Source organism: Malassezia vespertilionis, chromosome 3 (genome assembly GCF_029542925.1).
Source record: "Malassezia vespertilionis chromosome 3, complete sequence".
NCBI lineage: Eukaryota > Fungi > Basidiomycota > Malasseziomycetes > Malasseziales > Malasseziaceae > Malassezia > Malassezia vespertilionis.
The window spans coordinates 418,221-441,815 of NC_079249.1; the positions used below are offsets into that span (position 1 = coordinate 418,221).

Below are 23,595 nucleotides of genomic sequence, written 5' to 3' on the forward strand. Positions count from 1 at the left end.
TGCCCCGTGGTGGTGCGCAAATCGGCTATGCATGTAAAGGTATGTCATGGTCGCTATGGGCTACATGGGAGGAATTGTGTCGAACCCTGCGTCTTTCCATGCGCCTTGGACTGCGGTACGCAGCCGGCGCAGCGCCTCGCCCATCTCGTCTTCATGCACAAGGCTAAAGCTTGCGCGCACGTACGGCGTTTTCGTCGGTGTCGCATAAAATGCAGAGCCCGGCATGGCAAGCACGCCGCACGATACGGCACGCTCGGAAATGATCTGGAACGAGTCGCCCTGCGGCGCATCCGGCGTCGGCGGCAAGTGCAGCTTGATCCAGAAAAACATACCCGCGACGGGCGTCACCCACTGCGCAAGTGGCTGCTGTGTGCCGGTTTTGCCCGCACCGAGGAACTCGACCGCGTCCGCGTCAAACATGTCGCGCCGCTTCTTGTACATCTGTGCGACGTTCAGGGTATGCTCCAAAAACCCATCCACGCCCCAGTGCTCCAACAGCCTCGCGGCCATCACCTGTGGCGGCGCACTCGCATGTAGGCTTGTAGATGCAATGTACGATATCACTGTATTCACAATCGCCGGCGCGCCCATCATGAACCCGAGGCGCATACCCGCCGACATGATCTTGCTGAAGCTCTCGAGACGCACAACGTAGCCGTAGCCGTACTTGTCTCCACCCTCACGCTCCAGAGCAAAGTAGGAGGGCGTGCGCTCCTTGTCCCCCTCAAGATTATTGAATGTGAGATAGTAGTACGGGTCGTCTTCCAGAATAAGGATCCCGTACTCGCGCGCTACGGCGAGCACTGCTTGTTTCCGCTGCTTGGACGCCGTGGTGCCTGCGGGATTGCCGCCGGTTGGGACCGTGTAGACAAGTTTCGGGAATTTGAGATCCTTGGTCTTGCTATCCGTCTTCCAGTTTGCAAGCGTCGAGCGCAGGGCATTGGCAGAGAGGCCTTCGTCGTCGACTGCGACGTGAACTGTTTGGACGCCGCACGAAGTCAGTTCGGGGATCACGCCTGGGTAGACGGGCGCCTCGACCAGCACGGTATCTTCCGGATCGAGCACTGCCGAGAGCGTCTTGACCAACAAGTCCTGACTCCCGCTCCCCACCGCAATTTGGAAATCGCCGTCGGGCGTGCCGCTTTTGCGGTCGCGGCCCTGCACCGTCGCAATCAGTGGATCGAGCTGCGCTTCTAAAGCGGGATCAATGTTTTGGCTGCCATATTGCAAAACTCGGTTTAGCTCGTCGCCCTCGAGGGTGATCGTGAGCGGCTTCCCATCCGCGCCGCACGCCTTCACAGCGGACGGTTTCAGCGTCATCGAGATCGATTCAAACGGAAAGCCCGCGGGATTGGGCTTGCCTGCGAGCAGCGAAATCAAACCCGGCTTGTTTTCCTTAGGCATCAGACTGCGGATCGCATTTATCGGGCGGCCGCGCGCCTGGCGCGACAAATATGCGCTCGGATCAAACGCCATCAATGCCAAGAGCAAGCGCAGGCGCACTCCTCCACGCACACGTGTATGTCACGTGACATAAATCGCTCTCTTCGTCGTCTGCCGCGACAGTCTGCCGTCGCCCAAGATGGTATGCACGCGCGCCGTGACTAACTTTAGCCACCCGTCAAAGCAAAAGGCGGGCGTATGATGGCGCTTATCGACTACCGTTTGCGCATAACGCTTAATGACGGCAGGCAGCTTACGGGCCAGCTGCTCGCTTTCGATACCTTTATGAATTTGGTGCTTGCGGATAGTACGTAGCGCGTTGCACCACTCACCGCAGCCGAGGAGTTTCGTCGGATAAAGCCGAAGAAGAAAAAGAGCACGAGTAAGCCGAACAAAAAACAGAAACTCGCGCATGGCGATGCTGCCGAGAGCAAGCGCCCGGAAGAAGAGGACGAGGAGGAGGAGGAGGAGGAGCAGGTCCCGCCTGTCCAGGAGCAGAAGCGTACGTTGGGTCTCTTGATTGTGCGCGGCGAGACAATTATAAGCTTGAGCGTCGAGGCGCCTCCGCCAGAGCCCAAGTTCGAGGGCGGGCTCGCGCCTGGGCCAGGGCATGCCGTGCCTGCTGGCCGCGCAGCTGGATTCGGCGGACCTCCCGGCATGCCGCGTCCGCCGCCGCCGTTTGGCGTGCCGCCGCCGGGAATGCCAGCGGGTCCTCCCCCAGGCTTTGCGCCGCGGCCTGCAGGTGCGCCGCCTGGCTTTGCGCCGCCGCCGCCGGGCTTCAGGCCGCCGGGCGTGTAGCGGAGTGTAGCCAAGTACCGCTAAGAAACGTGTAGAAATGGAGTAGCACGCGCAGTTGCCTATCTGGGTCCTGCAGAATTTATGTGGCCATCCCAAGTCGCTCCAAAAACATCTCCGCAAACCATGCAGCGCCCGGGGTTGTGGTCGCGACGTTTGCGCCCGGCACGTCTTGTGCAGCGATGGCCGTTTTTGTATCCTCGATCCCATGCTCATCGTGCGCTCCATTGCGCTCCTCAAGCTCGGCCTTGTTTTGTCCCTCGATCGGTGTGCCGTGGTTGCGCCTGTCGACGACACAGAATCCCCGCGTGCGCGTTCCGTCCGTTTCCAGGAGGAATACACGAAAAGCGGTTTTCCATTCCAGATGCGGTGCCGAGGCAAAGATGCAGTGTGCAATGGCGAGCGGGTCATGCGCTTCAAATAGATCGTACTTGGCTGCGTCAAATGGCGTGCCCGGTGGCGCAAACGAGTTCGTCACAGCGCGCGGCTTGCGCAGGAAATGTGAAATGAGGCGGACCAGTGTACTCTTTTGGTACAATGCATCGTGCTCGTCGCGTACGAGCTTGCTGTATGGGAGCGTGTGCAGTGTAGTGACGTCCAGCGGAAAGAGGGAGATGGGCAAATACCCTCCTTCTTTCACAGCATCCTCCAGCAGCACCTTGGCGGCCCATGGATCGGCAAAAAAGTTGAATTCTGCAACAGGCGACGTATTCCCTGGGAGATCCAGCGCGCCGCCCATAACACTGATCATCCCGACACGGCGGAAGGTGACTGGATCTTTGAGGAACGCAAGTGCAAGGTTCGTCAGCGGTGCAACGGCAGCGATCCGGACAGTGCCGGGAGGATGCTGTTTCAAAATGTCGAGTAGCAACTCGTCCGCCGGCATGGGATCCGGTGCGGATCCAAACAAGGCAGAGGATTCCGCGCATGGGAATGGGTTCCCCGGGAGGAATGAGACCCCCGACATGCCGTCGCGACCGTGAAAGTAGCTCGCGGTAAACATGCGGCCGCCGAGAGGCTTGGAAGCGCCCATCGCGACGCGGATAGGTTTCCCATGCGTGCCGTGCTCGACGCGCTCGGCAAGTACCGTGTTATTCAGCGCGCCTTCCTTGGCCGTAACCTTTAGGGCATGCGCGATGCGCTGAATGTTTGCATAGGCGTAGTCCAAGGTCGTGTTTCCAAACGAAAGCGTAATTGCTTCCAGCGAAACTTCTGGCGAGCCGAGTGCCTGTGGTTAGGATGCATCGATAGACATACAAGGATGATGGCAAGCAAGTCATCTACACCGGGATCCGTGCTGTGGTCAGTGCAGCACACACACGTACTCTATCACCAACGGCACGGGCGTGGCAGGCATGGCGGCGTTTGCGTCAGTATGTGGAGCAAAGCAACGCGGGCGTGCGTGTGCGGCACAGCATGCCAAGCAAGTGCCTCTACCGCATCATCTATCGGGGCCTCTTGCTCCTTCCCACCCCTCTATCTCCCTATCCTATAAAGTTGCATAAATATCGCCGCGCCGCTGATCCCAAAGCGGCATTTCAGCACGCACCGTCTCGAGCATTTGCAAGTCCTGCATAAGTCAACCACCCACGCACCACATCAGCAACACAGAATGTTGGCGTATACGGCGTCATATCGCTAGCGGGTGAGCCGCGACGTCCACATACCTGCACTGTGCGATAATGGAGCCCCATGGATCCACAATCATTGCATGGCCCCACCTGGAATGAGCTCGTGCACTGTACGTACGAAGTACGCAATGTGCCAGGATGCGGCCCTTTTGTCAGAAAAAGACCAACGTACCGACTTGTGCTGCCGCCAGCACAAAACACTGCGTATCGACGGCGCGTGCACGCAGGAGCAGCGACCAATGCGCCGCGCCCGTCCGCATAGCAAACGCAGAAGGGAAGGTAAGTACATGTGCGCCTTGGCGACGCAGCGATAACGCAGCCTCGGGAAAACGCATATCATAGCACGTCAAGAGCTGCTGTTAGCGCCGTACTACGTACACCGATAGCGCCGACCGTCGTCGCTACAGGGGGCACGAGCTCCGCACCCCCCACGGTCGTGTTGCTCTCCAAGATCGACGGTCCATGTTGGATATCGACATCGTACAGATGAAGCTGGTGTCAGACGCACGCAACGTACCTTGCGGTAGCAAGCTCGAAGCACGCCGCACGGATCCACCAGCAGCTGCGAATTGAAGCACCGCGCACTGTCTTCTGTATGCCTCGGCGCCTCATGGATCCCGACACTTACCCAGACCAAGTGCTGCTTTGCAGCTGCACAGATCTCGCGCACAAACTCGGCATGCTCGTCCGAGCGCGTCAGTGCCGGCACGGCTTGCGCCGGCGCGATAAAATCGGTGGCTTCGGGTAGGAATACAGCCTGATGTCAGCGCTATCCCACACACCTTGGCGCCTGCGGCGGCAGCCTTTGCAATCAGCTGCACAGCTACACCGAGGTTCTCACGGAGCACGCCGCTGCTCGTCATTTGCGTCACGGCGACCAACACCATGGCGAGAAAGGGCCCACAACCTCCACACGAAAAGGCAAAAAAGTACATGAGTAGATATGGCTTCCTACGAGTTTTGATCATTGCGCATATGTGCGACACGGAAATGACAATGGTATATGCACAGATCGCCATAGTCAACAATAGGGGAATCATGACACAGAACCAGACCTAAGAATACAATCGCGGAAACATGGAGCCACCATGGACATCCAACATGAGATTACCACCACGACGTCGCAGCGCTGTTGCTGTCGGGCGCGGGCGGCCCATTGTAAAACGAGTTGCCACCGTAGCCGCCGCCGTAGCCGCCGCTAGGGCGCGAGCCAAACGCACTACCACCAGAACGCACGTCGCGGGAACCGCCACGGCCGCCGCCGGTTATACGTCCGCCGCCGCCGCCACGGCCGCCACGGCCGCCACGAGCGCTGCCGCCAAAGGCACCCTCGGACGCGACCATCTCCAGCCAGGAAGGAATCTCCTGCTTCGCCTCCTGGAGCAGCTTAATCAGATCGCGCACAATGTTGCGGTTGTTGCGGTTGAAGAAGGCGGTTGCGTGGCCGGTATTGCCCGCACGGCCGGTACGACCGATACGGTGCACATAGTCGTCAATGTCCGAAGGTAAGTCGTAGTTCACGACGTGGGTAACGTTGGGAATATCGAGACCACGCGCGGCCACAGCCGTGGCGACCAAGATCGATGTGCGGCCCGAGCGGAAGAGGTCCAAGGCATACTCGCGCTCTTTTTGCGTTCGGTCACCGTGGATAGATGTCGCGGCGACATTCGAGTAGATCAAAAAGTCGGAGAGCATATCAGCCATGCGCTTAGTCTCGACGAAAATCAGCGTGAGGCCAGAGGTGGGCATGGCCGCAAGCACGTCGAGCAAAACAGACTGCTTGTCCCGCTCCTCGACGTACTCAATTTTCTGTGTAATGTTCTCCGAGGTGGAACCGACGCGACCAACTGAGAGGAAGACATACTCTTTCAAAAAGTCTTTAGCGAGCATCTGGATGTTCTGGGGGAAGGTGGCCGAGAACATGAGCGTTTGGCGGTTAAACACGTCGGGCATGTCCTCGCCAAGGACAATGCGCCGGATCTGGGGCTCGAAACCCATATCAAGCATGCGGTCGGCCTCGTCCAAAACAAGGAAGCGCACGTTCCCCAAGCTGATACGCCCGCGCTCAATCAAGTCGACAAGACGGCCAGGAGTGGCTGAGAGGAGATCGCAGCCGCGCTCAATTTGGCGGAGCTGGGACCCGATATCTGCACCGCCGTATACAACAGCGGGCTGCACCCAGGAGCGGTAGCAGAACTTGCGCGCCTCCTCATGGATCTGCGAAACAAGCTCGCGGGTGGGCGCGAGAATAAGTACAGAAGGGTATGCCTTCGCGCGTCCGTATGTGGGTTGCTGCGGCACTTCCAGCGGCGGAGGACCGTGCGTAAAGAGCGCAGACAGAATGGGGAAAAGGAACCCACCCGTTTTGCCAGAGCCAGTCTGGGCACAACCCATCAGGTCGCGTCCGGCACCCACGATCGGAATCGAGTACTTCTGCACGGGAGTAGGCGTGCTGTAGCGCGCGAGCGTGATATTGGAAATAAGGTGCTCGTCCACAGGGGGATGTGTGAATTCTGTGATGGGATCTGGCACATCGCGGCCCGTGGCCTCGACAGGAATGTCGCTGTACTTGTCAAAGTTGATACCGGTACCCTGCGTCGTGCCATCATCCAAAATACCAAAGAGATCGCGCTCATGGCGCTCATTTCGGGGGCCAGTAACATGCTTCCCGTCTTTCCAGGCGCCGGAACCGTCGTTGCGACGGCCGCGGCCAGACTCAAAGCCGCCTCCCATCGAAGCCCATCGACCACCGCCGCCACCAGCAGAAGGCTCAGCAGCAGCACCTCCAAAGCGGCGGCCGCTGCTGAACGCAGACGGGAGCGACGCGGAGCTGCCTCGTCCGCCGCGCCCATCCCCCGGTGGCGTCGCACCAGCAGGCTGGTTGCGCATGTGCGGCGGGACATAGCGCACAGCCTTCTTGGACGGCGCCTTCGGTGCACCACCATCCTGCACGCTCATGTTCGAGACCGACTTCTCTAGGCTTTTGGCGCCCACACCATTGGGTTGCGTTTCATAAGACATCTCGTCAGTAATCTTCGTAGTTACGGAAGAACTCCGCGCAACGAAAAATTTTTCTCGGCGCATCCACAGAACTGTACTCGCGTGGGGGCAGCAGCAAGGGCCTCGTAGGTCGGTATAACGGGGCATTCTTGCAATTTACCGCGGCACCTCCACACGCGCGGCAAGCACACGGCAAGGCGCAAGTCCCAGAGCTATTAAACTACAAAATCATATTCACTACCGCCGTCGCACATATCTGGGACGCGGGTTTCACAAAGCTGCTCGGGGCACGGAGGCGTCAAGCACTCGGTACTTCGCGGTGGAGAGCTGGGGCTGAGGTCCGCAGCGTCTGGTGTGCCGGGCAATGGAGGGGGCGGCTTGTCCAGGCCAAACCGTGCAGCGATGGACGGCGCGAGCAGCGAGGTACAGCTCGGATCGCGTGGCTTTGCTTCGGGCACGGCACTGCACGAGCGGCCTCTGCGCCGCTCGTGCGATGAGCGCATATCGTCCCAGCGTGCGCGGCGTGTCTGTGCTACTTGCGTGTCATCCGCGGGCATAATGCGCAAGCTTTGAGCGCACAGAGGCGCCGTGCGCGCTGTGTCCAGTGTCGCTGGCGCACACTTCGGTGTATTCTCCACGTTTATGTCCTCGCACAATGGTGCGTCGCTGGTGCAGTGAGGTACGAGCTGCTTCAATGCGGACCAGCGAGAGGCAAGTAGCTCCATCGGCATGTCCAAAGCACGCAGCTCCTCCAGATCCTTGCCGCAAAAGTGATGGTTCGGCTGGCACGCTTTCCGATCGTACTCCACGGGGCTGTGTGTACGAATCTCTGAAGGAGGATTCGTGGAGAAGCGCACCATACGCAATCGACCGCGGCTGTGCACGCTGCCGCCATCATTGTCGTGTTGTTTCGAACGCATGTTGCAGTCTTGCTCGGCTTTTGGATCGCCGTCTATAGCGTTTGCAGAAATGCACTGGTACAATGGCGAAGGCACAGCAGGTACGCTATCTGTAGCATTCGCTGCAGGCTGCGATGTGGGCGGTAATGGCAGCGCGTCGGGGTCGAAATCAGCCGCGCCGCCTGACGCACACGTATCCAATCGCGTACTGCCAAAAGGTGTTGTAGTGTGCGGCATTTCGTCGCATTCTGCCAAGAGCTCGGACACGCGGCCTTTGCGGAGAGTAAGCAGCGCGGACTGCGTCGGCACAGAGTGCGAACGGTGAAGTGGAAATGGTGTATGTACAGTGGAATTATTCCAGGAACGCGCTAGGGAGCCGCTGTGGCTGGTAGTTGCATCCCAGCTGGCTGCAGTGCTCTGCACGCCGTCCATATCTCCAATCGTATCGTCGTCATTTTCCAGAGCGGCGAGTGCAATGTCGTCTGGCTCGTCGAGCTTGCTTGCAATATTCAGCTCCGCCTCTGCATCGTCGTCATCTACATCGGTCGCGTCGCCATGGAACGACATGCTGTGCAGGCTTGGCATGCTCGATACGCTGCTGAGGCTCCCCGATGGTGACTCGGTGCATCCAGGACTAATGCCAAACCTGTGCTCGGGATCGAAGTGTGTGTTGGGGTGCAGGCTTGGCGCGAGCATCATTTTCGTAAACATTGGTATATGTGGTTGCCTGCCGAATGCGTGGCGAGCTTGCGGCTCGTCCGACGCACGCTCGCCACCGTGGGTCGTATAGGTGTGCATCAATAGTGCGGTGTGGCGAGCAAGTGTACCTGAAACACAGGCGTTGAGATAGATAAGCTCATGCCGCGTACCAGCGTCCTGCAGGTACGGTCAAGACAATATGGTAAGATCGAACGATCGATGAGATCAGCGCCTACGCAGCCAAACGGGTGGGAGAGATGGGATCGCTCTTCAATGCTTTGGACGCTTAGCGCACCTGCATCGCCCAACGAGGTGCACCAGGACCATGCGCAGCGGCGCAATGTGGAGCCCTGTGGTTTTGTACACGTAAGCTACAGCCAATATACGCAGAGCATGGCAAGGGTGGGCAGTACACCACGCGTTTCACTGGTCGATGGGCCTGACCCCCAGCGCACGCACACCACCAATCAGGGGAAGTACGCAATTGCCAAACTACAGTTTATCACATGAATGTAATCACGTGACTGTCTATACGAAAGCCATGGTGCGCGGCCACTCTTCTTCAGTCGAAGCGACTGGTAGTAGATATGGCGGACTCCAGCAAGGCGATGTGAGTAATGCGCATACGGTGGACATGGCTAACCGACAGCAACCCTATGAAAGTATGTTAAGAAATTGGCCGCGACGTTGTACGGGTCGGTGCAGCGGGTATGGGCGCAGTGCAGTGGCATTGCTGATTGCGTCGCAGCGACGCAATTCTCATAGACGCTCACTGGCAATGCATTGCTATGAACTTTGCTGCTACCCCGCCGTTGCATGCGTCGTGGCTAACGATGCGCAGGAACAATACTAACCAACAGGAGCTCAAGGTTGACAAGCTCGTCATCAACATTTCGGTCGGTGAGTCGGGTGACCGTCTCACCCGTGCGACCAAGGTGCTCGAGCAGCTCACCGGCCAGACCCCCGTCACCAGCAAGGCCCGCTACACCCTCCGTGGTTTCGGTATTCGCCGTAATGAAAAGATTGCGTGCCACGTCACCATTCGCGGTGCCAAGGCCGAGGAGATCCTTGAGCGTGGCCTCAAGGTCAAGGAGTATGAGCTGCACAGGCGCAACTTCTCCGAGACTGGCAACTTTGGTTTCGGTATCACGGAGCACATTGACTTGGGTCTTAAGTACGACCCTGGTATTGGTATCTTTGGTATGGACTTCTTTGTATGCATGACCCGCCCTGGTGCTCGTGTCGCGCGCCGCAAGAGCCGTGCTTCGCGCGTCGGCTACTCTCACCGTGTGAAGAAGGAAGAGACTGCCGCGTGGTACAGGCAGCGCTTTGACGGCATCATTGTGAGGTAACGTTTGCACATGTTTTGAGGATGCTTTATCCCATACCTTTGGGCTCGTACCGTAGTCCTCCCTATGTACCTGGCAGTTTGCCTTGAAAATCGAGTGGCTTTCCACAGTGCATGGTGCGGCGTAGTCGGATGTCTAACCTCGCGGCGTGCTTGCCGAGGAGGTGTGGCTTTTGATCAAGCGCGACGGATGCATTGCATAATTTCCCGTCCCCATAGTTCCCTAACTGTGCCACACTCCTCATTAACGGCCCAGTACGGCTCTACACACGCGCTGCTTGCAGGTGTAGTATATATACGTCATAACCACTAGCTTTTGCCCGTAATCGTGTCACGCCCCCCGTACTGCGTCGATCCACAAGTCCGACACTGGTGCATGCATGCCTGCGCATTGTGACCCGGCCGAGAAACGGTTGCGCCAGCCTGCGCCGCTTTGCCTCCACACTGCTCGCCGTGCGGTTGAGCAGCATCGTATCGATCATCGTTCGCAGGAAGCTACTGAATGATCCGCGGACTTGAAGGATTTTTACAAGGTGAGCAGCTGCTCCAAAGCGGAAAGCTGCTATTGCTGAAGAATACGCGGCTGGGAATTGATCTCAGCTACTATCTTCGGCAGCTGCTCTCTTCGGCCAACACGGCCGAGCCGCTCGTCGCGGGAGTCGGTGGCCAGCCGCTCGCGCTGGTCCAGCACATTGAGTCTGATTTGCAGCTTCTGGAGCAGCATCGGATTGTGCCCGTGTTTGTCCTGAACGGCCTCTCCCCTGCGAAGCGCACGCGACCCTTTAGCTACGAAGACCGGCGTCCCGGGCTGCGTACCAGTGCGTGGGAGGCGTACGAGGCAGACAATGTGGCGCTTGCGAACCAGCATTTTGGCGCAAGCAACAGCATCCATTACCCTGACCTGTACCGGACCGTGCTGCGCATGCTGCGTCACAAAAGAGTCGAGTTTCTCGTTGCGCCGTACCTGGCCGTCGGCCAGCTCGCGCTCCTGGAACTGCACCCCAAACAGTACGTGCATGCGATATACGGCCCCTTGGAACTGCTTGCTTTTGACCACATTGAGCGCGTTATTCTCAGCATCGATGTCCGCGCTGCGACGTTTCAGTTCGTGTCCAAAGCACCGCTCCTGCGGGCGCTGCAAGTAACTGCGGACGACTTTCTGGACGTGGCACTTCTCGCCGGCATGGAATTCTGCTCGACGTTTCCCCCGCTCCAGGACGAGTCGACTGGCGTGCAGCAAATGGTGCGTGGCCATCCCAACATCCAGGCCATCGCACAGCTGGTTAAAAATGCGCGCGGCGGCTTCAACTTGTGCAGGCAGTATGCCGACCACCCAATGGTTGCCAAGACTGCGTACCTCGATCAGTTTTGCCACGCGCGCACAATGATCAAGGACGTGCTCGTGCTGAGCCCCGAGAGCGGCACCGTGGTGCCGCTGCCGCTTGCACGCGCTGCCGCGGGTGGTGCGCACGTTTCCGCGGGCGAAATCCCCTCAGACTTGCACGAGGTCTTTTCTTTCCGTCTCCCCGACGAGGTCTTTTTGTATCTGTCGCGCGGGATGATGAGTCCCAGTGTGCTGGGCAGCCTGCTGAGTGGGTACGTCATTGAGCCAGCGCCTCTCGATGGCGGCCAGGCCAAAGTGTACCACCGCTTCGTTCGTGAGTTCCTTACCGAGTCGCCCGAGTCGCCGCGGTGCGTCGCAGTTGCCCTTGCGTGTGCGGCTTTGCATCCGTTTTGGCGTGCACGCAAAGTTGCAGCCGTATACTGGTTCCAGCCTGGCATTGACTACCCAGTGCCGCACGAGGCGCCTGCGACACAAAAGCTACTGGCACGGAACGAGCAGTGGATGGTGCGTGCTTCCTTGCTCGACGAAGAGCTCCGGCGACAGAACTCGGCCACGATCGACTTTTCCTTCTGTCTCGCGGCGACTGCCGACGAGGCTCGCGCAGCGCGTACCATTGCTGCCAGCGAACCCAACGAGCCGATGCAAAAGAAAGACGAGGTGGTGGCAAATGCTGTGTGGCGCTTCTTGTCCATGCGCAACATCCTCTCTGAAAAACACACACACACCGTGTATGGCGAAGCATTGTATGCCGCGCTGCAGACGCTGCGTGTGAACGACAAGCTTAAGGAGCCGTTATACCTTGCGATAGAGCTGATCCGGGCGCATGTGCTGAACAACGCATGGTACGACGGCGTCGCCCACAGCGGTGGCCCGTCGTTTGGGAGCGAGCAGGAGATGCAGCACATGCTGCTTGTGATGCGCGCTGCGAGTCTCATTTCGCTCCAATGTAAGCCGCAAAAATGGGACGCGCCGCTTTCGCGCGAGCTGCTCGTCTTCAATTCCTTCGTCAAGTCCCTCACGCGCTCTTTGCGTTCGCTTGTGGAGATGGCGACGCTGGGCTTGTTGCTTAAAGGCGATGCGCGCAAGCCGCGCGTTGATGGCCTGGACATCTCGCTTAGCCTGCCGTTCCAAACGGACACGAATACGGGCATGGGCATTCTCTTCAAGTGCTACATCGATGCACTGTACACGCTGCAGGGCGGCGCGGTGAAAGCGGGTGAAGAAGAGGAAGAAGAGGTGAAGGAAGCCAAGGACAACATCGTGGAGATGCTTGTGGAGACGTTTGATAATGTACGTGACGTCCCGAACGAGCTCAAGCGTGCATTCCGATTCTGGGAGGCGCTGATGGTTGCGGTGCAAGTGCTGGCAGGCCATGGTGCGATTCCTGCAGCGCTTGCTGCCCAGTTTGAAGACGCGAATGCATGGCTGCGGCCCATGGCACCGTGATGGGATGGACGTACATAGCAATTGTAGCATGATAGCATGCTTGGTATGTGCAAGCATCGTTGATGTCGTGACTATATGGGTATCCTATGTACTCGTCAGTGGTGTGCGTCGTTTGCTAAAAGAGGCGCCTCGCGCAGTCCTATTGCAGTGCAGGCGTACGTGGAGTTGGCGTTGGCGGCGCGATACGTGTAGAGACAAGGCGCCGCGGCGAATTCGGCGTGGAGGAAGAGCCAAGGGCGGACGCGAGCGGTGGGGTTGGAAGAGGAGGACGGGGCGAGTGCTTCGTGACCAGGCTTCGGGGGGATAGGCAAGGCGCGCTGTGCATTTCAAGAGGCTGCACCGCAGCGTCTGTCGCGGCAGGGCTTTGTTTCGCTGCGCCATCCACATGCCGCTCCTCTGCCCCGTCCCCTACCCACGGATGTTGGCGCACCGCATCGAGAGTGATGCGTCGCTGTGCATCCTTCTCCAGCATTCGATCGAGCAGATCCAACACAAGTAATGCATCATCAGACAATGCGCCCTGCACATCCTCGCCTTGCCCAGCGCCCTGTCCCCATCGAGGTCCTCTTCCCCCAATCGGCACACGATCCGCTCCCATGTACCCCGGCAATGCGTAGTCCTCCTTTAGAATCACATCAAACAAACCAAACTCGGTCTCGGCCATGAACGGCGGGTGCCCAAACAAAAGGCAGTACAGCGTGACGCCCAGTGCCCATACGTCGATTGCGCCGGTAATCCGCGGCGCCGTTCCTACTTCGCCGCTCCAGCAGAGCTCCGGCGCAAAGAACGCCGGGGAGCCAGCGGTCTTGAACAGCGCCGCCTGATCTGTATCTACATCGCCGGTAAGCCGATGCGATACGCCAAAATCGGAAATCTTGGTAATGCCCTCGCTATTCCACAGCAGATTCGCCGGCTTGACGTCGCGATGCACGATCCCCTGCGCATGCAAGTACACAAGCCCCGCAACCGTATCGCGAAATGCACGGCGCACCTTGTTCACTGTCATCCCCGGCCCGCCAAGCGCATCGCGCCAAGCAATCTCGCCGCGATCCATGTACTCGAGCACGAGAAACAGTTTGCGGCTCCGCGGGTCGTCCACCACTTCTTTGAGCGCGACCAAGTTCGGATGCGAGCACGATTTTAGAATCGCAATTTCGTGCTGCACCTTGGCATCTGTACGTGTCTTTCCTCCGCGCAGCTGCTCGCCAAGCTTGGCGCGCGTCTCACGCGGCACGATTTTGATAGCCACGCGTTCGCCCGTGTCTGTATCGCGTGCCAAGCGCACACAGCCGTAGACACCGCGCCCAATCTCATCCTCAATCACGTACTGATTCAGCATACGCCGCTGCGACGTGGAATGGGTCTGGATATGCATTGCTTGCGTCTCGCGCACCTGCGCGCCATCTGCCGTCGCTGCCATGCGTAAAAGGCAGACGCCACGGACGATCACGTGGGTTCCGGCAAAAGCAAACGAGGGGCCCCTCTCTTTCTCCAGACTTACCGGTCCATGCGCGTATTCCATACTGCGCGTGCTACTCTACCCATATCCGTGCGTCACCTATCTACAAGTGCAAGTGTTAAGATGAGCAAGAATGCCGTTCTGCAGCGCACTGGCGCGGCAACCTATGGCCTGCAGCACACGCTGCCCAGGTTGCCGATTCCCGATCTGAAAGCGTCGATCGAAAAGTACCTCGTGAGCTTGGAGCCCATTTTGAAGCAGAAAGAAGAGCTGGGCGAGCTGAGTGGCAGCTCAGCTTCTGCGGAGCTGGCCAAGCGTCGCGCGTGGGCAGACGAGCTCCTCGCGGGTGTCGGCCCCAAACTGATGCAGCGATTGCACGATATCGACGCAACGACGGAGAACAACTGGTTTGACGACCGCTTCTGGCTGCTCAAGGCATACCATGAATGGCGCGATCCCCTCCTGATCAACTCGGACTGGTGGCTCATGTTCCGCCCCGACAAGAACACGCCCGCAGAGGTTGCCGAGTACGCTGGTGATGCACCGGCGTACAGCGCCGAGGCACTCAGCGTCCAGCGGTGGGAGAACGCCGACTGGGGCTTCCGCCGTGCCACTTGGCTTACCTACCAAATGGCGTTGTACAAATTGGCCCTTGATCTCGAGACCGTGGCGCCGGATGCGTCGCGCGCCGGCGCATTTTGTATGCACCAATACTCGCGAGTCTTTGGCGTCACGCGTATTCCTGCGCGCCCCCACGACTGGAACACGTCGAACAATGATTTCAGTGTGCGCCACATTACTGTAATGGTGCGAGACAATATTTACAGTCTCGACGTGTTCGACGACAAGGGAAATATTTACCCTCCTGACACCATCGAGCAGGCGTTCCGTGCGATTGTGGACGATGCAAAGAAGGCCGACGGTGCAGGCATTGGCGTCCTCACCAGCGAGCAGCGCGATACGTGGGCGCTCGCGCGCGAGCACCTCTTGTCGCTTGGCGTGCAGAACCAAACGAACATTACGTCGGTGCAAAAAAGTCTGTTCGTCGTGTCTCTTGACTCGTGCGTGCTTGGCCTGCCGGCCAATGCGCCGCGCAAAACTCCGGGTGTTGAGCCGTCGACTGCGGATGCACAGGCAATGAACACTTCGGGCGGCGGCCGCTTTGCGCACAACCGCTGGTTCGACAAGGCGATTACGCTGACCATCGAGCCCAATGGCCGCACCGGTATACTTGGCGAGCACTCGCCCATCGATGCGCTCATTCCTTCACTGCTTGCCGAAAAGATTCTGAGCGTGCCTTGCCCGCCGCCGGGTACGCCGTACGGCGAGAAGCTTGAAGGTGTTTCGCTTTTGGAAGGGAAGCCTGCCTGGAACAAGCTTGAGTTTGCTGTGGACGACAAGCTGCGAACTGCGATCAAGACTGCCGAGCAGAACGCACGGAAGATTATGAGCGAGTCGGACATTGGGCTGCTCTGGTTCGACGAGTACGGTGCCGAGTGGATCAAAAAGGTCGGCCGCCAAGCGCCGGACGCGTACATCCAAATGGCACTCCAAGTTGCCTACGCGCTTGTGCACGGCAAGCAAGTTCCCACCTACGAGACGGCAAGCACGCGTCTGTACAAGCACGGGCGCACTGACGTCATCCGCAGCTTTAGCAACGAGTCGTACGCGCTGGTCAAGGCGATTCGCGATGGCAAGTCAGCCAAGGAGATTTATCCTTTGCTGACCGAGGCCACAGGCGCACACTCGCGTCAAACGCGCGACAACTCGTTCGGCAAGGGCATCGATCGCTTCATGGCTGGACTTCGTCTTATGTTCCGCCCGGAAGACGACGGCCAAGTCCCGGCGATGTTCAGCGATCCTTTGTTCGCCGAGTCCCAGTCATGGGTGCTCAGTACCTCGGGTCTCTCTGCGGGTAACGACTTTGTGGGCACTGGGTTTGGCTGTGGATTCGCCGATGGGTTCGGTACCAACTACCTTGCTGGCTCAAAGGTGCTCAAGTTTGGTATCGAGGCGAAGCGCTCCAATCCCAAGGGCAATGGCGAGCCGGTGCTTTTGTACAAGAACAGTATTGTCGATGCCCTGCGTCTTTTGCGCAAGATTGTCGAAGATGGCGCGCCGCAGGAGGAGCCGGGAAAGGCCAAGTTGTAAGGTTGTAGATGCACGGCCGTCGGCAGTGCGAGGAGGCTACTTGCCGTTGCTTAGAAATCCAAGCGAAATATAAACGAAAGCTGCTGCTGCGCAGAGATCGGCGCACTGCTGCACCATACTTGCTCGCCAACAGGTGGGATAGCTGGAGACGTTGCCGCTGTACGCCGCCTGCGCCACCGACGTGAGAAATTGAGTAGAAACTGCAAAGAGGACCGGCTTGCTGCGCCACCGTTTATGCGCGATGCCGATCCGACGAAAGACGAAAAAAGCACGCGGGGCGGCAGGCCTGTGGCAAACCGCTGGCACACACCGTACAAACGCTACGGAACCACGGTCGCTACAATACGTCGCGCATGCTTTGCACGTCGGAATTCACACAGGTACTGCGTAAGTAGACAACGGCACGTACCACACCCTGCCACGTCCCGAGATTCATGCGCCCATCCGTAATAGGGATCGTCAACGACGGTCCAATAAGCGACGCCTTGGTATGCGACGCCGAGTCGTCCGGCCCTTCGTCCGTGTGGCGCCAAGGCAAATCCTCTGGGACCGCATGGTCGAGTGCCTGTGGTCAGCGCCGCCACAACGTACCATATCCATATCCGAGCGGACATCCCTGTCAAAATTTTCGTTCAGCGAGAGCGCGGCACTCGTGTGCAGGATAAAGAGCGTCAGAATACCAGCCTTGACGCCACGCATGATATCGCGCACCTCCGCGTCGACTTCGCTTTGCACGAGGTGGCATCCTTTGGTGCGTGCGCCGAGTGTAAACGTTTTCTGGGCAGGCATGTTGGGTGCGCCTATGGAGATGATGGTGGATGGGAAAAAACCGCCACGCGCCGCATCACCGTACCTCCCAAAAAGCGAGCCAAACGGGAGAAACACGTAGGCAAGCCCAAGGAGAAGCACAAGCACCGTCAGCAAACTTGGGTCTGCAATCCTGCGTGCCGTGCCGAAAAAAAGCGGGTGGCGTTGTCCGTATGCACGACGCCGCGCTGCAGCCTCGGCACGGCGTTCGCGGCGCATAGTATCCGCTGCAAAGTACGGCGACGCTGCGTACAGCGTCGGGCCCTCTTCTGCCTCGTCTTGCTGTGATGCCATGACGTGGAGGTGAATCGCAGTCGTGGCGGCAGACGTGGAAATCGGTGCGCGGCAAACTGCGGTCGTGTGCTACAGTACGCGTTTTTGGTTTGCTTCGCCAGCGCCAGGCATCCTACAACAGCATCAGCAACACATCCTACATAGAAACGCAAAGTAAGCCAATGCTATAGATGAACAAGGTATCATCGTCATGCGCGTCGGCACAGACTTGCAGGACCATGCCATTGTGCACAACTACACGCCATTGGCTTCGTTGGCTTTGGCCATATGCTGCAGCCGCACACGCACCGCATTTGCATGTGCCTCGAGCCCTTCGCACTCGGCAAGTCGTACGACATGCGGCCCAAGCGCCTGGAGCCCCGCAGCATCGAGCATCTGTGCGGTGATCTGCTTCTGGAACGTGGAGGTGGAAACGCCCGAGTACTGCCGTGCATAGCCGTACGTCGGCAAGGTATGGTTCGTGCCCGATGCATAGTCGCCGCACGACTCTGGACTCCATGGCCCGATAAACACACTGCCGGCATTCTCGACAAGCGGCACGAGCTGCTCTGGCGCGTTTGCGTGAAGAATCAAGTGCTCTGGCGCGTACCGATTACTCCAATCCATCGCCTGCTCGCGAGTTTGGACCAGAATCGTAACGCTCTTGTCGATGGCCTGGCGCACGACATCGACTCTCGGCAAGACGCGCGCTTGACAATCAACCTCATTTTCAATCGCGCTCAGCTGCTGCGCGGAGAGGTCAATGGCAACCAGCACAACTTGGGAATCCGGCCCATGCTCTGCCTGCGAGAGCAAATCAGAAGCTACAAATGCGGGGTTTGCATGCTCGTCCGCAATGACCAGCACTTCTGACGGGCCTGCAGGCATATCGATCGAGACCATAGCTTCCACTTCGTTTTGGACGAGCATCTTGGCCGCCGTCACGTACTGGTTGCCGGGCCCTGCAATCTTGTCGACTTTCGGGACGGATGGCGTACCGTAGGCCATCGCAGCGACGGCCTGGGCGCCGCCAGCACACACCAAACAGTCGACACCGACCTTGTCTGCGACATAGAGCACTTCCGGCGCAATGCTTCCGTCCGCGCGCGGCGGCGTCGCAAGCACAATCGTCTTGCACCCTGCAACTTTAGCAGGAACACCGAGCATGAGTGCAGTGCTCGGAAGCACTGCACTGCCGCCCGGGACGTAAATTCCTACACGCTCAATGGCACGAGGAAATCGTGTGCATACTACGCCGGGCATCGTCTCCACCTGCATGACTTCGCGCTTGCCTGCCTGCGGCACAAAGTCGGCGCTCGGCGCGCCCGCCGGCGGCATATTCTCTGCGGCAACATGGCTCTGCACAGCGTGGAAGCGCAGGACATTGTTGTAGGCAACGTTGATCGCCTCGCGCACGCCGCTGTCCATCGCGTCGCGGTCGGCGTCTGTCTGGAACGGCGGAAGGCGCACCGTCTTGTCGAGCTTTACACGGTCGAGCTGGGCAGTGTATTCAAGCAACGCGGCATCACCACGCTCCTTGACCGCAGCAAGAATTGGACGCACGCGTTCGAGGACTTGGTCGGTCCGAATGCCAGGGCGGCGAAGGAGCTTGGTTTGTTCGGCGGCGCTGAGCGTGTTTAGCGAGTGGCGCGGCAGACGGATTGGCTGGTCGGCTGGAATCGGCGCAGGCGCCTCCGCATGATGTACAAATGCGGGCTTGGCATCGCCTTTGCGGCGCGTCACCTTCAGGCTCTTGGCATCGAGACTCTTTTCAATCGCCGCAAGGCCTACATCTGCAGCAATGCACCGGACCATGGCAAAGTACAGCAAGTCAGCAGCCTCAAACGCAATGTGCTTTTGGTCGGTGGCCTCGACAAGCTCCTGGGCCTCTTCGCGGATCTTGGCGCCCAGCAGTGCTTGATCGTTGAACAGGCGCGCGGTGTACGAGTCGGGCGGCGCATTCGCCTTGCGCTCACGCAGCGTATGCTCGAGCTTCGCAAGCCCACGCACAGACCCGAAACAGGACGCGCGGTCGGTCAAGTGGCAAAAACCTACGGAGCGTTTTCCGGCGTGCTGCTCTACGCGGAATTCCAGCGCGTCGTTGTCGCAGTCGAGCTGGACGGATACGACATTTTGCGTCGCGCCGCTCGTCGCGCCCTTGTGCCAAATACCCCTCTTCCGCGATTGGTAGTGCGCGGAACCCGTCAAAAGACTCGCACGGATCGATTCGCGCGAGGAGTATACAAGACCGAGCGAGGTCGAGCCCGTATCGCTGACGACGACGGTGGGAAACAGACCGTCCTGACGGTCTGAGACCATAGTCGAAAGCAAAGCGTCCACGTAGTCCATCTTGCTCCCATCCACAGACAGCGCAGTCGTCGGCAGGACAAGTGTCGCGCCGGTTTTGTGGACTTGCGCGACGGAATCTGTGCGCGTGGCCGCCTTGAGTAAAACGGGCTTTCCGGTGACGTGCGTCTCCATTGCATCAACAAATCGCTGCACAGTCCCAAGTGGCGGAACGCTCGCGCACTGGACAAGCACGCCAGCGACGTCGCTTGGCGCTTGCGCGTCCTCGTCTAGTTGCACAATCACGCGCTCCGCAATCACGCCAGCATCAAATTGCTGTAAAAGCTCGCTGTCCGCAGCAACCACAATCGCATCGACACCCGCGTTCAGCAGCGCAAGTGCGTCGTCGTACGTGGTTGCAGCGTCGAGCTCGACCAAAAATGCAGCATTCGACAGTGCATCGCGCCCGAACGACGCAACTGCATCGCGCCGCACAAGAAGGGGAGCAGACCGCTTTATTGCGCCATACAGCTCGCTATCTTTAAACACCGCAGCGTCGTCTGTGGGGTCCAGGTACGGTATCAGCGGCGCAGATTGCTGCAGCATCTTGGGAGAAAAAAGGCCGAATGCGATGCGCATGACACGGCGTGAATCACGTGACAAAGTGGCACCAGTGCGCGCGCTTGGCTTCTCCGCAAGCATGTCGCGTTGGTGGATTGCTTTTGCGGCGGTGGTCGCTGCTGTGAGCGCGAGGCAGACGCCGTATAGCACGCTTAATGCTCCTTCTCTTTCTGTGAGCGAGGCTGATGGGTTCTCTGTTCTGCAGCACCCATCGCTCCCGGCGCATTCCTTGCGCTTGCACAAAGTTCCAGACGGCCTGTGCGAGCGCACAGAAGGCGTCACGAGCTGGTCGGGCTACCTGGATGTGGATCTGGATCGCGTGTATGAACAAGAGCGGCGCAAGGGACAAGGAGATGCTGCAGAAGCGGAAAAGTTTGCTGGAGTTATTGAGCATTTCTATTTCTGGGGTTTTGCATCACGCAACGACAAGGCGCACGATCCTGTCACGCTGTGGATGAACGGCGGGCCCGGCTGCTCGTCGTTTACTGGTCTTCTGATGGAGATTGGGCCGTGCAGTTCGGTGCGTCCTGTACTGGGCCGCCCAGGCACGGAACTAAATCCCCACGCCTGGAACAACAACGCTTCGGTCATCTTTCTCGACCAGCCGACCGGCGTGGGCTACTCGTATGCGTCGTGGCGCAACGGTACCAATACGAGCGCGCCGCCTACGCGCATCTTTGATTCCGAGCATGCCGCGCGCGATATCAGCGCGTTTTTGCACCTGCTTGCACTGCATGCAGACAATGCAATTGTGCCGCTTTCCATGGAAGATGGGCGCTTGAAACTCCCTGAATTCCACCTGGCTGGCGAGTCGTACGGTGGACGGTACACCCCTTTGCTTGCGAGCCGTATCCTGCAGGACAATGAGCATATTGCGGCGCACCCGGAAGAGGGTTTGCATCCACTCTCGATTGCGTCCGTCATGATTGGAAATGGCATCACGTCGCCAAAGCACCAAAGCCCCGCGCATGTTGAGTATGCATGCACGAACGCGACGGGACACGGTCCGTTTTTGAACGAAACGACGTGCCAAGGCATGCGCAAAGCGCTCCCTGCATGCCTCGCCAAAATCGACAAGTGCAACGAACGGGCCGGCGGCGAGTACAATGCTACATTGTGCGCCGATGCGGACAAATTCTGCTCGGACCATCTCGAGAGCAAGTGGGAACTCACCGGCGCGTCGCCATACGACTGGAACCATGCGGATGGGTACGTAGAAGAGGAGTACATTGCAGCATTCCTCAATGATCACGACGTGCGCACAAAGTTGGGCATCGATCCCACGGGCTTTGGTGATGCGCACGACGGCGTGTTTGTGGGGTGCTCGGATAAGGTCTTTGCAGAGTTTGGCTTGGTCGGCGACGGTTCGCGCGATAGTACGTGGGCCGTGCGCGATATCCTCGGCAAGGGCGTGCGTGTGCTGAGCTACTCAGGCGAGCACGACTTTATTTGCAACTATATCGGGAACCATGACTGGATCTACGACTTGGATTGGCAGGACGGGGACAACTTCCGCGCTGCCCCGCTCGAGCACTGGTACATGCATGGGAGTGCTTTCCCTGCGGGCAAGTTCCGCCACTATGGGAACTTGACCTACGCAACGGTCCTTGGCGCTGGGCATTTTGTTCCGCATGATCAGCCGGCCGCGGCGCTAGAAATCATGCGGCGCTGGCAACAAGGTTCGGGGCGTCTATGATGTAGGATGCTATGATAGTTTGTCATTAAGATACATGGCAATTGGCTGGGGCGGAAGGAGTCTGGGGAACGGAAACTGCCTCGTACAACTCGGCAACAGGAAGAATCTTGGCCGGTTGCTTGGGCCGCGGCCGCGGCTGCGAAACACTTGTGCTTGCAGGCCGCCGCACCGCTGCACCACCTCCACAAGCGAAAAAGTACCGAATTAGGCGAGGTACACGTGTGCTGGACGCCGCCCTCACGACTGCGCGTCGTGCGGGAACATGGCGGCGCGCGAGCGCTTCGTCACGGCATCGAGCGGCCCACCGTGCATCTCTCCCGTACGCTTCACAGCCGGCGGCGACGCGCCGAACGTAAATCGTTGTGTGGACGGCGCACTTGTACTGTGCACAAACGACGGCATGTCTTCGTGTGGCTGAGCGGCCGACGCCTGTGCGTGTGGAAATGGGGACATGGCTGAAGGAGCGGGTGAATTTGAGGCGGAGCGTCCACGAGCGGCGCGTCGAGTACGTTGGATCTGCGTCATGACATACGGCGCGGGGCGAGCCTCGGATCGGCGGCGGGCGTGCATCTTGTGTGGCGAGGCAGTCGGCGTCAGCAGATGCTCGCCAGGGCGCTCAACACGCACATGCGGAGCAATGGTATGCGCTGCGCCAAGGTCCAAAGGCCTGATTGCAGAGAGCGGCGTGGACCGTACCGGCCCCGACGAAGGACTCCATATTGTGTTGTGCGCCGAGTTCTTCCTACTCCACACGCTCACAAACAGGATGCGTTTCATGCGTCGGTTATAAAAAAATGCGAACGTAGACCACAAGAGCCCAGCGCCAGCGCCGCCCAAATCGTCTTCGTCGACCGTCAGCGCGGGCGACGGCTCCTGCGAGGTTTGTGGATGTGTAGGTGCGTGCATGGCGTCTGCGCCGCCAAATCCACCCGCATCTACATCCTCGTCGAACATGGGCGTATCAGTGAGCTGTGCCTCGTCTGCCGAATGCGTGCGCTGAGCGTGCACCTCGTCGCCCTCGTTGTACGGATCGTCTGCAACATCAAGGCCCTCTTCGTCGGGCTCCGCACTCGCGTGTGGATCCGAGTCCATATCGGGGTGGAACGAGTACACCTCACACTCGGCAATATTTATGATCTCGTCAAGCACGACGCTCATTGTCGCATTGGTCGATCGCGCGGTGCCTGTGCTTGTATATGCGCCGAGCGTAGCAGCCGCGTGGATCGGGGAGCGTGCGAGCAGGACAGACTCCTCCAGCGCACTATTGAACGACCCAAAACTGTGCGGCGACCCAGTTCCACTTCGCAGGCTCTGTAATGTCGATGCCAAGCTATTGAGGACCATGTCGGGACTCGACTCGCGCGTAAAATCCGTGGGGTTCACGTCGCTGAAATCATGGTCGGGAAATGCACCGTTCAGCGTGGCAATGAGAAGAAACAAGGTCTTGCGTGCGGCCGGCTGATCAAGTCGCCCAAACGGGGATGCGAGCGCCTCGTCGAGGTACGCGGACGGCGATGTAGAGGCCGAGAGCAGGTAGGACGACTCGAGTGATTTAAACAGCCGCTTCTCTTTATTTACCGCTTTGCACGAATACGCTTCCAAGCGTGTGAATACTTTGCACTCTGCCATCTCGAACGTCAGTGCGCGCGAGAGCACTTCCAGCTCGGGGTACTCGAGGTACTTCATCGCGCCCAAT

General features: G+C 58.9%; 14 protein-coding genes across 14 annotated transcripts; 5 read left to right on the top strand and 9 right to left on the bottom strand.

Moving 5' to 3' along the window:
• Positions 1 to 60: 60 nt before the first annotated feature.
• Positions 61 to 1,476, bottom strand: MVES1_001694 (tryptophan transaminase; the record flags this gene model as incomplete). Its single annotated transcript, XM_056206535.1, has 1 exon — positions 61 to 1,476. One exon carries the CDS (start codon positions 1,474 to 1,476, stop codon positions 61 to 63), a length of 1,416 nt encoding a protein of 471 aa, XP_056062510.1.
• A 168-nt stretch (positions 1,477 to 1,644) lies between these two features.
• On the top strand, positions 1,645 to 2,241 carry smb1 (Small nuclear ribonucleoprotein-associated protein B; the record flags this gene model as incomplete). Its single annotated transcript, XM_056206536.1, has 2 exons — positions 1,645 to 1,750; positions 1,781 to 2,241. 2 exons carry the CDS (start codon positions 1,645 to 1,647, stop codon positions 2,239 to 2,241), a joined length of 567 nt encoding a protein of 188 aa, XP_056062511.1.
• A 79-nt stretch (positions 2,242 to 2,320) lies between these two features.
• On the bottom strand, positions 2,321 to 3,595 carry MVES1_001696 (uncharacterized protein; the record flags this gene model as incomplete). The annotated part of the gene is made up of 3 exons (XM_056206537.1): positions 2,321 to 3,466; positions 3,496 to 3,535; positions 3,564 to 3,595. 3 exons carry the CDS (start codon positions 3,593 to 3,595, stop codon positions 2,321 to 2,323), a joined length of 1,218 nt encoding a protein of 405 aa, XP_056062512.1.
• Positions 3,596 to 3,727: 132 nt separating this feature from the next.
• Positions 3,728 to 4,756, bottom strand: NIT2 (beta-ureidopropionase; the record flags this gene model as incomplete). The annotated part of the gene is made up of 8 exons (XM_056206538.1): positions 3,728 to 3,808; positions 3,834 to 3,876; positions 3,906 to 3,959; positions 3,988 to 4,015; positions 4,042 to 4,225; positions 4,248 to 4,361; positions 4,387 to 4,626; positions 4,652 to 4,756. 8 exons carry the CDS (start codon positions 4,754 to 4,756, stop codon positions 3,728 to 3,730), a joined length of 849 nt encoding a protein of 282 aa, XP_056062513.1.
• A 220-nt stretch (positions 4,757 to 4,976) lies between these two features.
• Positions 4,977 to 6,827, bottom strand: ded1 (RNA helicase; the record flags this gene model as incomplete). The annotated part of the gene is made up of 1 exon (XM_056206539.1): positions 4,977 to 6,827. One exon carries the CDS (start codon positions 6,825 to 6,827, stop codon positions 4,977 to 4,979), a length of 1,851 nt encoding a protein of 616 aa, XP_056062514.1.
• A 257-nt stretch (positions 6,828 to 7,084) lies between these two features.
• On the bottom strand, positions 7,085 to 8,566 carry MVES1_001699 (uncharacterized protein; the record flags this gene model as incomplete). The annotated part of the gene is made up of 1 exon (XM_056206540.1): positions 7,085 to 8,566. The coding sequence occupies one exon, from the start codon at positions 8,564 to 8,566 to the stop codon at positions 7,085 to 7,087; it is 1,482 nt and encodes a 493-aa protein (XP_056062515.1).
• A 557-nt stretch (positions 8,567 to 9,123) lies between these two features.
• RPL11 (60S ribosomal protein L11) lies at positions 9,124 to 9,819 on the top strand (the record flags this gene model as incomplete). Its single annotated transcript, XM_056206541.1, has 2 exons — positions 9,124 to 9,129; positions 9,328 to 9,819. 2 exons carry the CDS (start codon positions 9,124 to 9,126, stop codon positions 9,817 to 9,819), a joined length of 498 nt encoding a protein of 165 aa, XP_056062516.1.
• Positions 9,820 to 10,317: 498 nt separating this feature from the next.
• MVES1_001701 (uncharacterized protein) lies at positions 10,318 to 12,606 on the top strand (the record flags this gene model as incomplete). Its single annotated transcript, XM_056206542.1, has 1 exon — positions 10,318 to 12,606. The coding sequence occupies one exon, from the start codon at positions 10,318 to 10,320 to the stop codon at positions 12,604 to 12,606; it is 2,289 nt and encodes a 762-aa protein (XP_056062517.1).
• A 139-nt stretch (positions 12,607 to 12,745) lies between these two features.
• MVES1_001702 (non-specific serine/threonine protein kinase) lies at positions 12,746 to 14,026 on the bottom strand (the record flags this gene model as incomplete). The annotated part of the gene is made up of 1 exon (XM_056206543.1): positions 12,746 to 14,026. The coding sequence occupies one exon, from the start codon at positions 14,024 to 14,026 to the stop codon at positions 12,746 to 12,748; it is 1,281 nt and encodes a 426-aa protein (XP_056062518.1).
• An 87-nt stretch (positions 14,027 to 14,113) lies between these two features.
• MVES1_001703 (carnitine O-acetyltransferase) lies at positions 14,114 to 16,216 on the top strand (the record flags this gene model as incomplete). The annotated part of the gene is made up of 1 exon (XM_056206544.1): positions 14,114 to 16,216. The coding sequence occupies one exon, from the start codon at positions 14,114 to 14,116 to the stop codon at positions 16,214 to 16,216; it is 2,103 nt and encodes a 700-aa protein (XP_056062519.1).
• A 337-nt stretch (positions 16,217 to 16,553) lies between these two features.
• BEM3_2 (Rho GTPase activating protein) lies at positions 16,554 to 17,317 on the bottom strand (the record flags this gene model as incomplete). The annotated part of the gene is made up of 2 exons (XM_056206545.1): positions 16,554 to 16,781; positions 16,808 to 17,317. 2 exons carry the CDS (start codon positions 17,315 to 17,317, stop codon positions 16,554 to 16,556), a joined length of 738 nt encoding a protein of 245 aa, XP_056062520.1.
• A 234-nt stretch (positions 17,318 to 17,551) lies between these two features.
• HIS4 (trifunctional histidinol dehydrogenase) lies at positions 17,552 to 20,188 on the bottom strand (the record flags this gene model as incomplete). Its single annotated transcript, XM_056206546.1, has 1 exon — positions 17,552 to 20,188. The coding sequence occupies one exon, from the start codon at positions 20,186 to 20,188 to the stop codon at positions 17,552 to 17,554; it is 2,637 nt and encodes an 878-aa protein (XP_056062521.1).
• A 94-nt stretch (positions 20,189 to 20,282) lies between these two features.
• MVES1_001706 (carboxypeptidase C) lies at positions 20,283 to 21,899 on the top strand (the record flags this gene model as incomplete). The annotated part of the gene is made up of 1 exon (XM_056206547.1): positions 20,283 to 21,899. One exon carries the CDS (start codon positions 20,283 to 20,285, stop codon positions 21,897 to 21,899), a length of 1,617 nt encoding a protein of 538 aa, XP_056062522.1.
• Positions 21,900 to 22,136: 237 nt separating this feature from the next.
• MVES1_001707 (uncharacterized protein) lies at positions 22,137 to 23,585 on the bottom strand (the record flags this gene model as incomplete). The annotated part of the gene is made up of 1 exon (XM_056206548.1): positions 22,137 to 23,585. One exon carries the CDS (start codon positions 23,583 to 23,585, stop codon positions 22,137 to 22,139), a length of 1,449 nt encoding a protein of 482 aa, XP_056062523.1.
• Between the last annotated feature and the right edge of the window lie 10 nt (positions 23,586 to 23,595).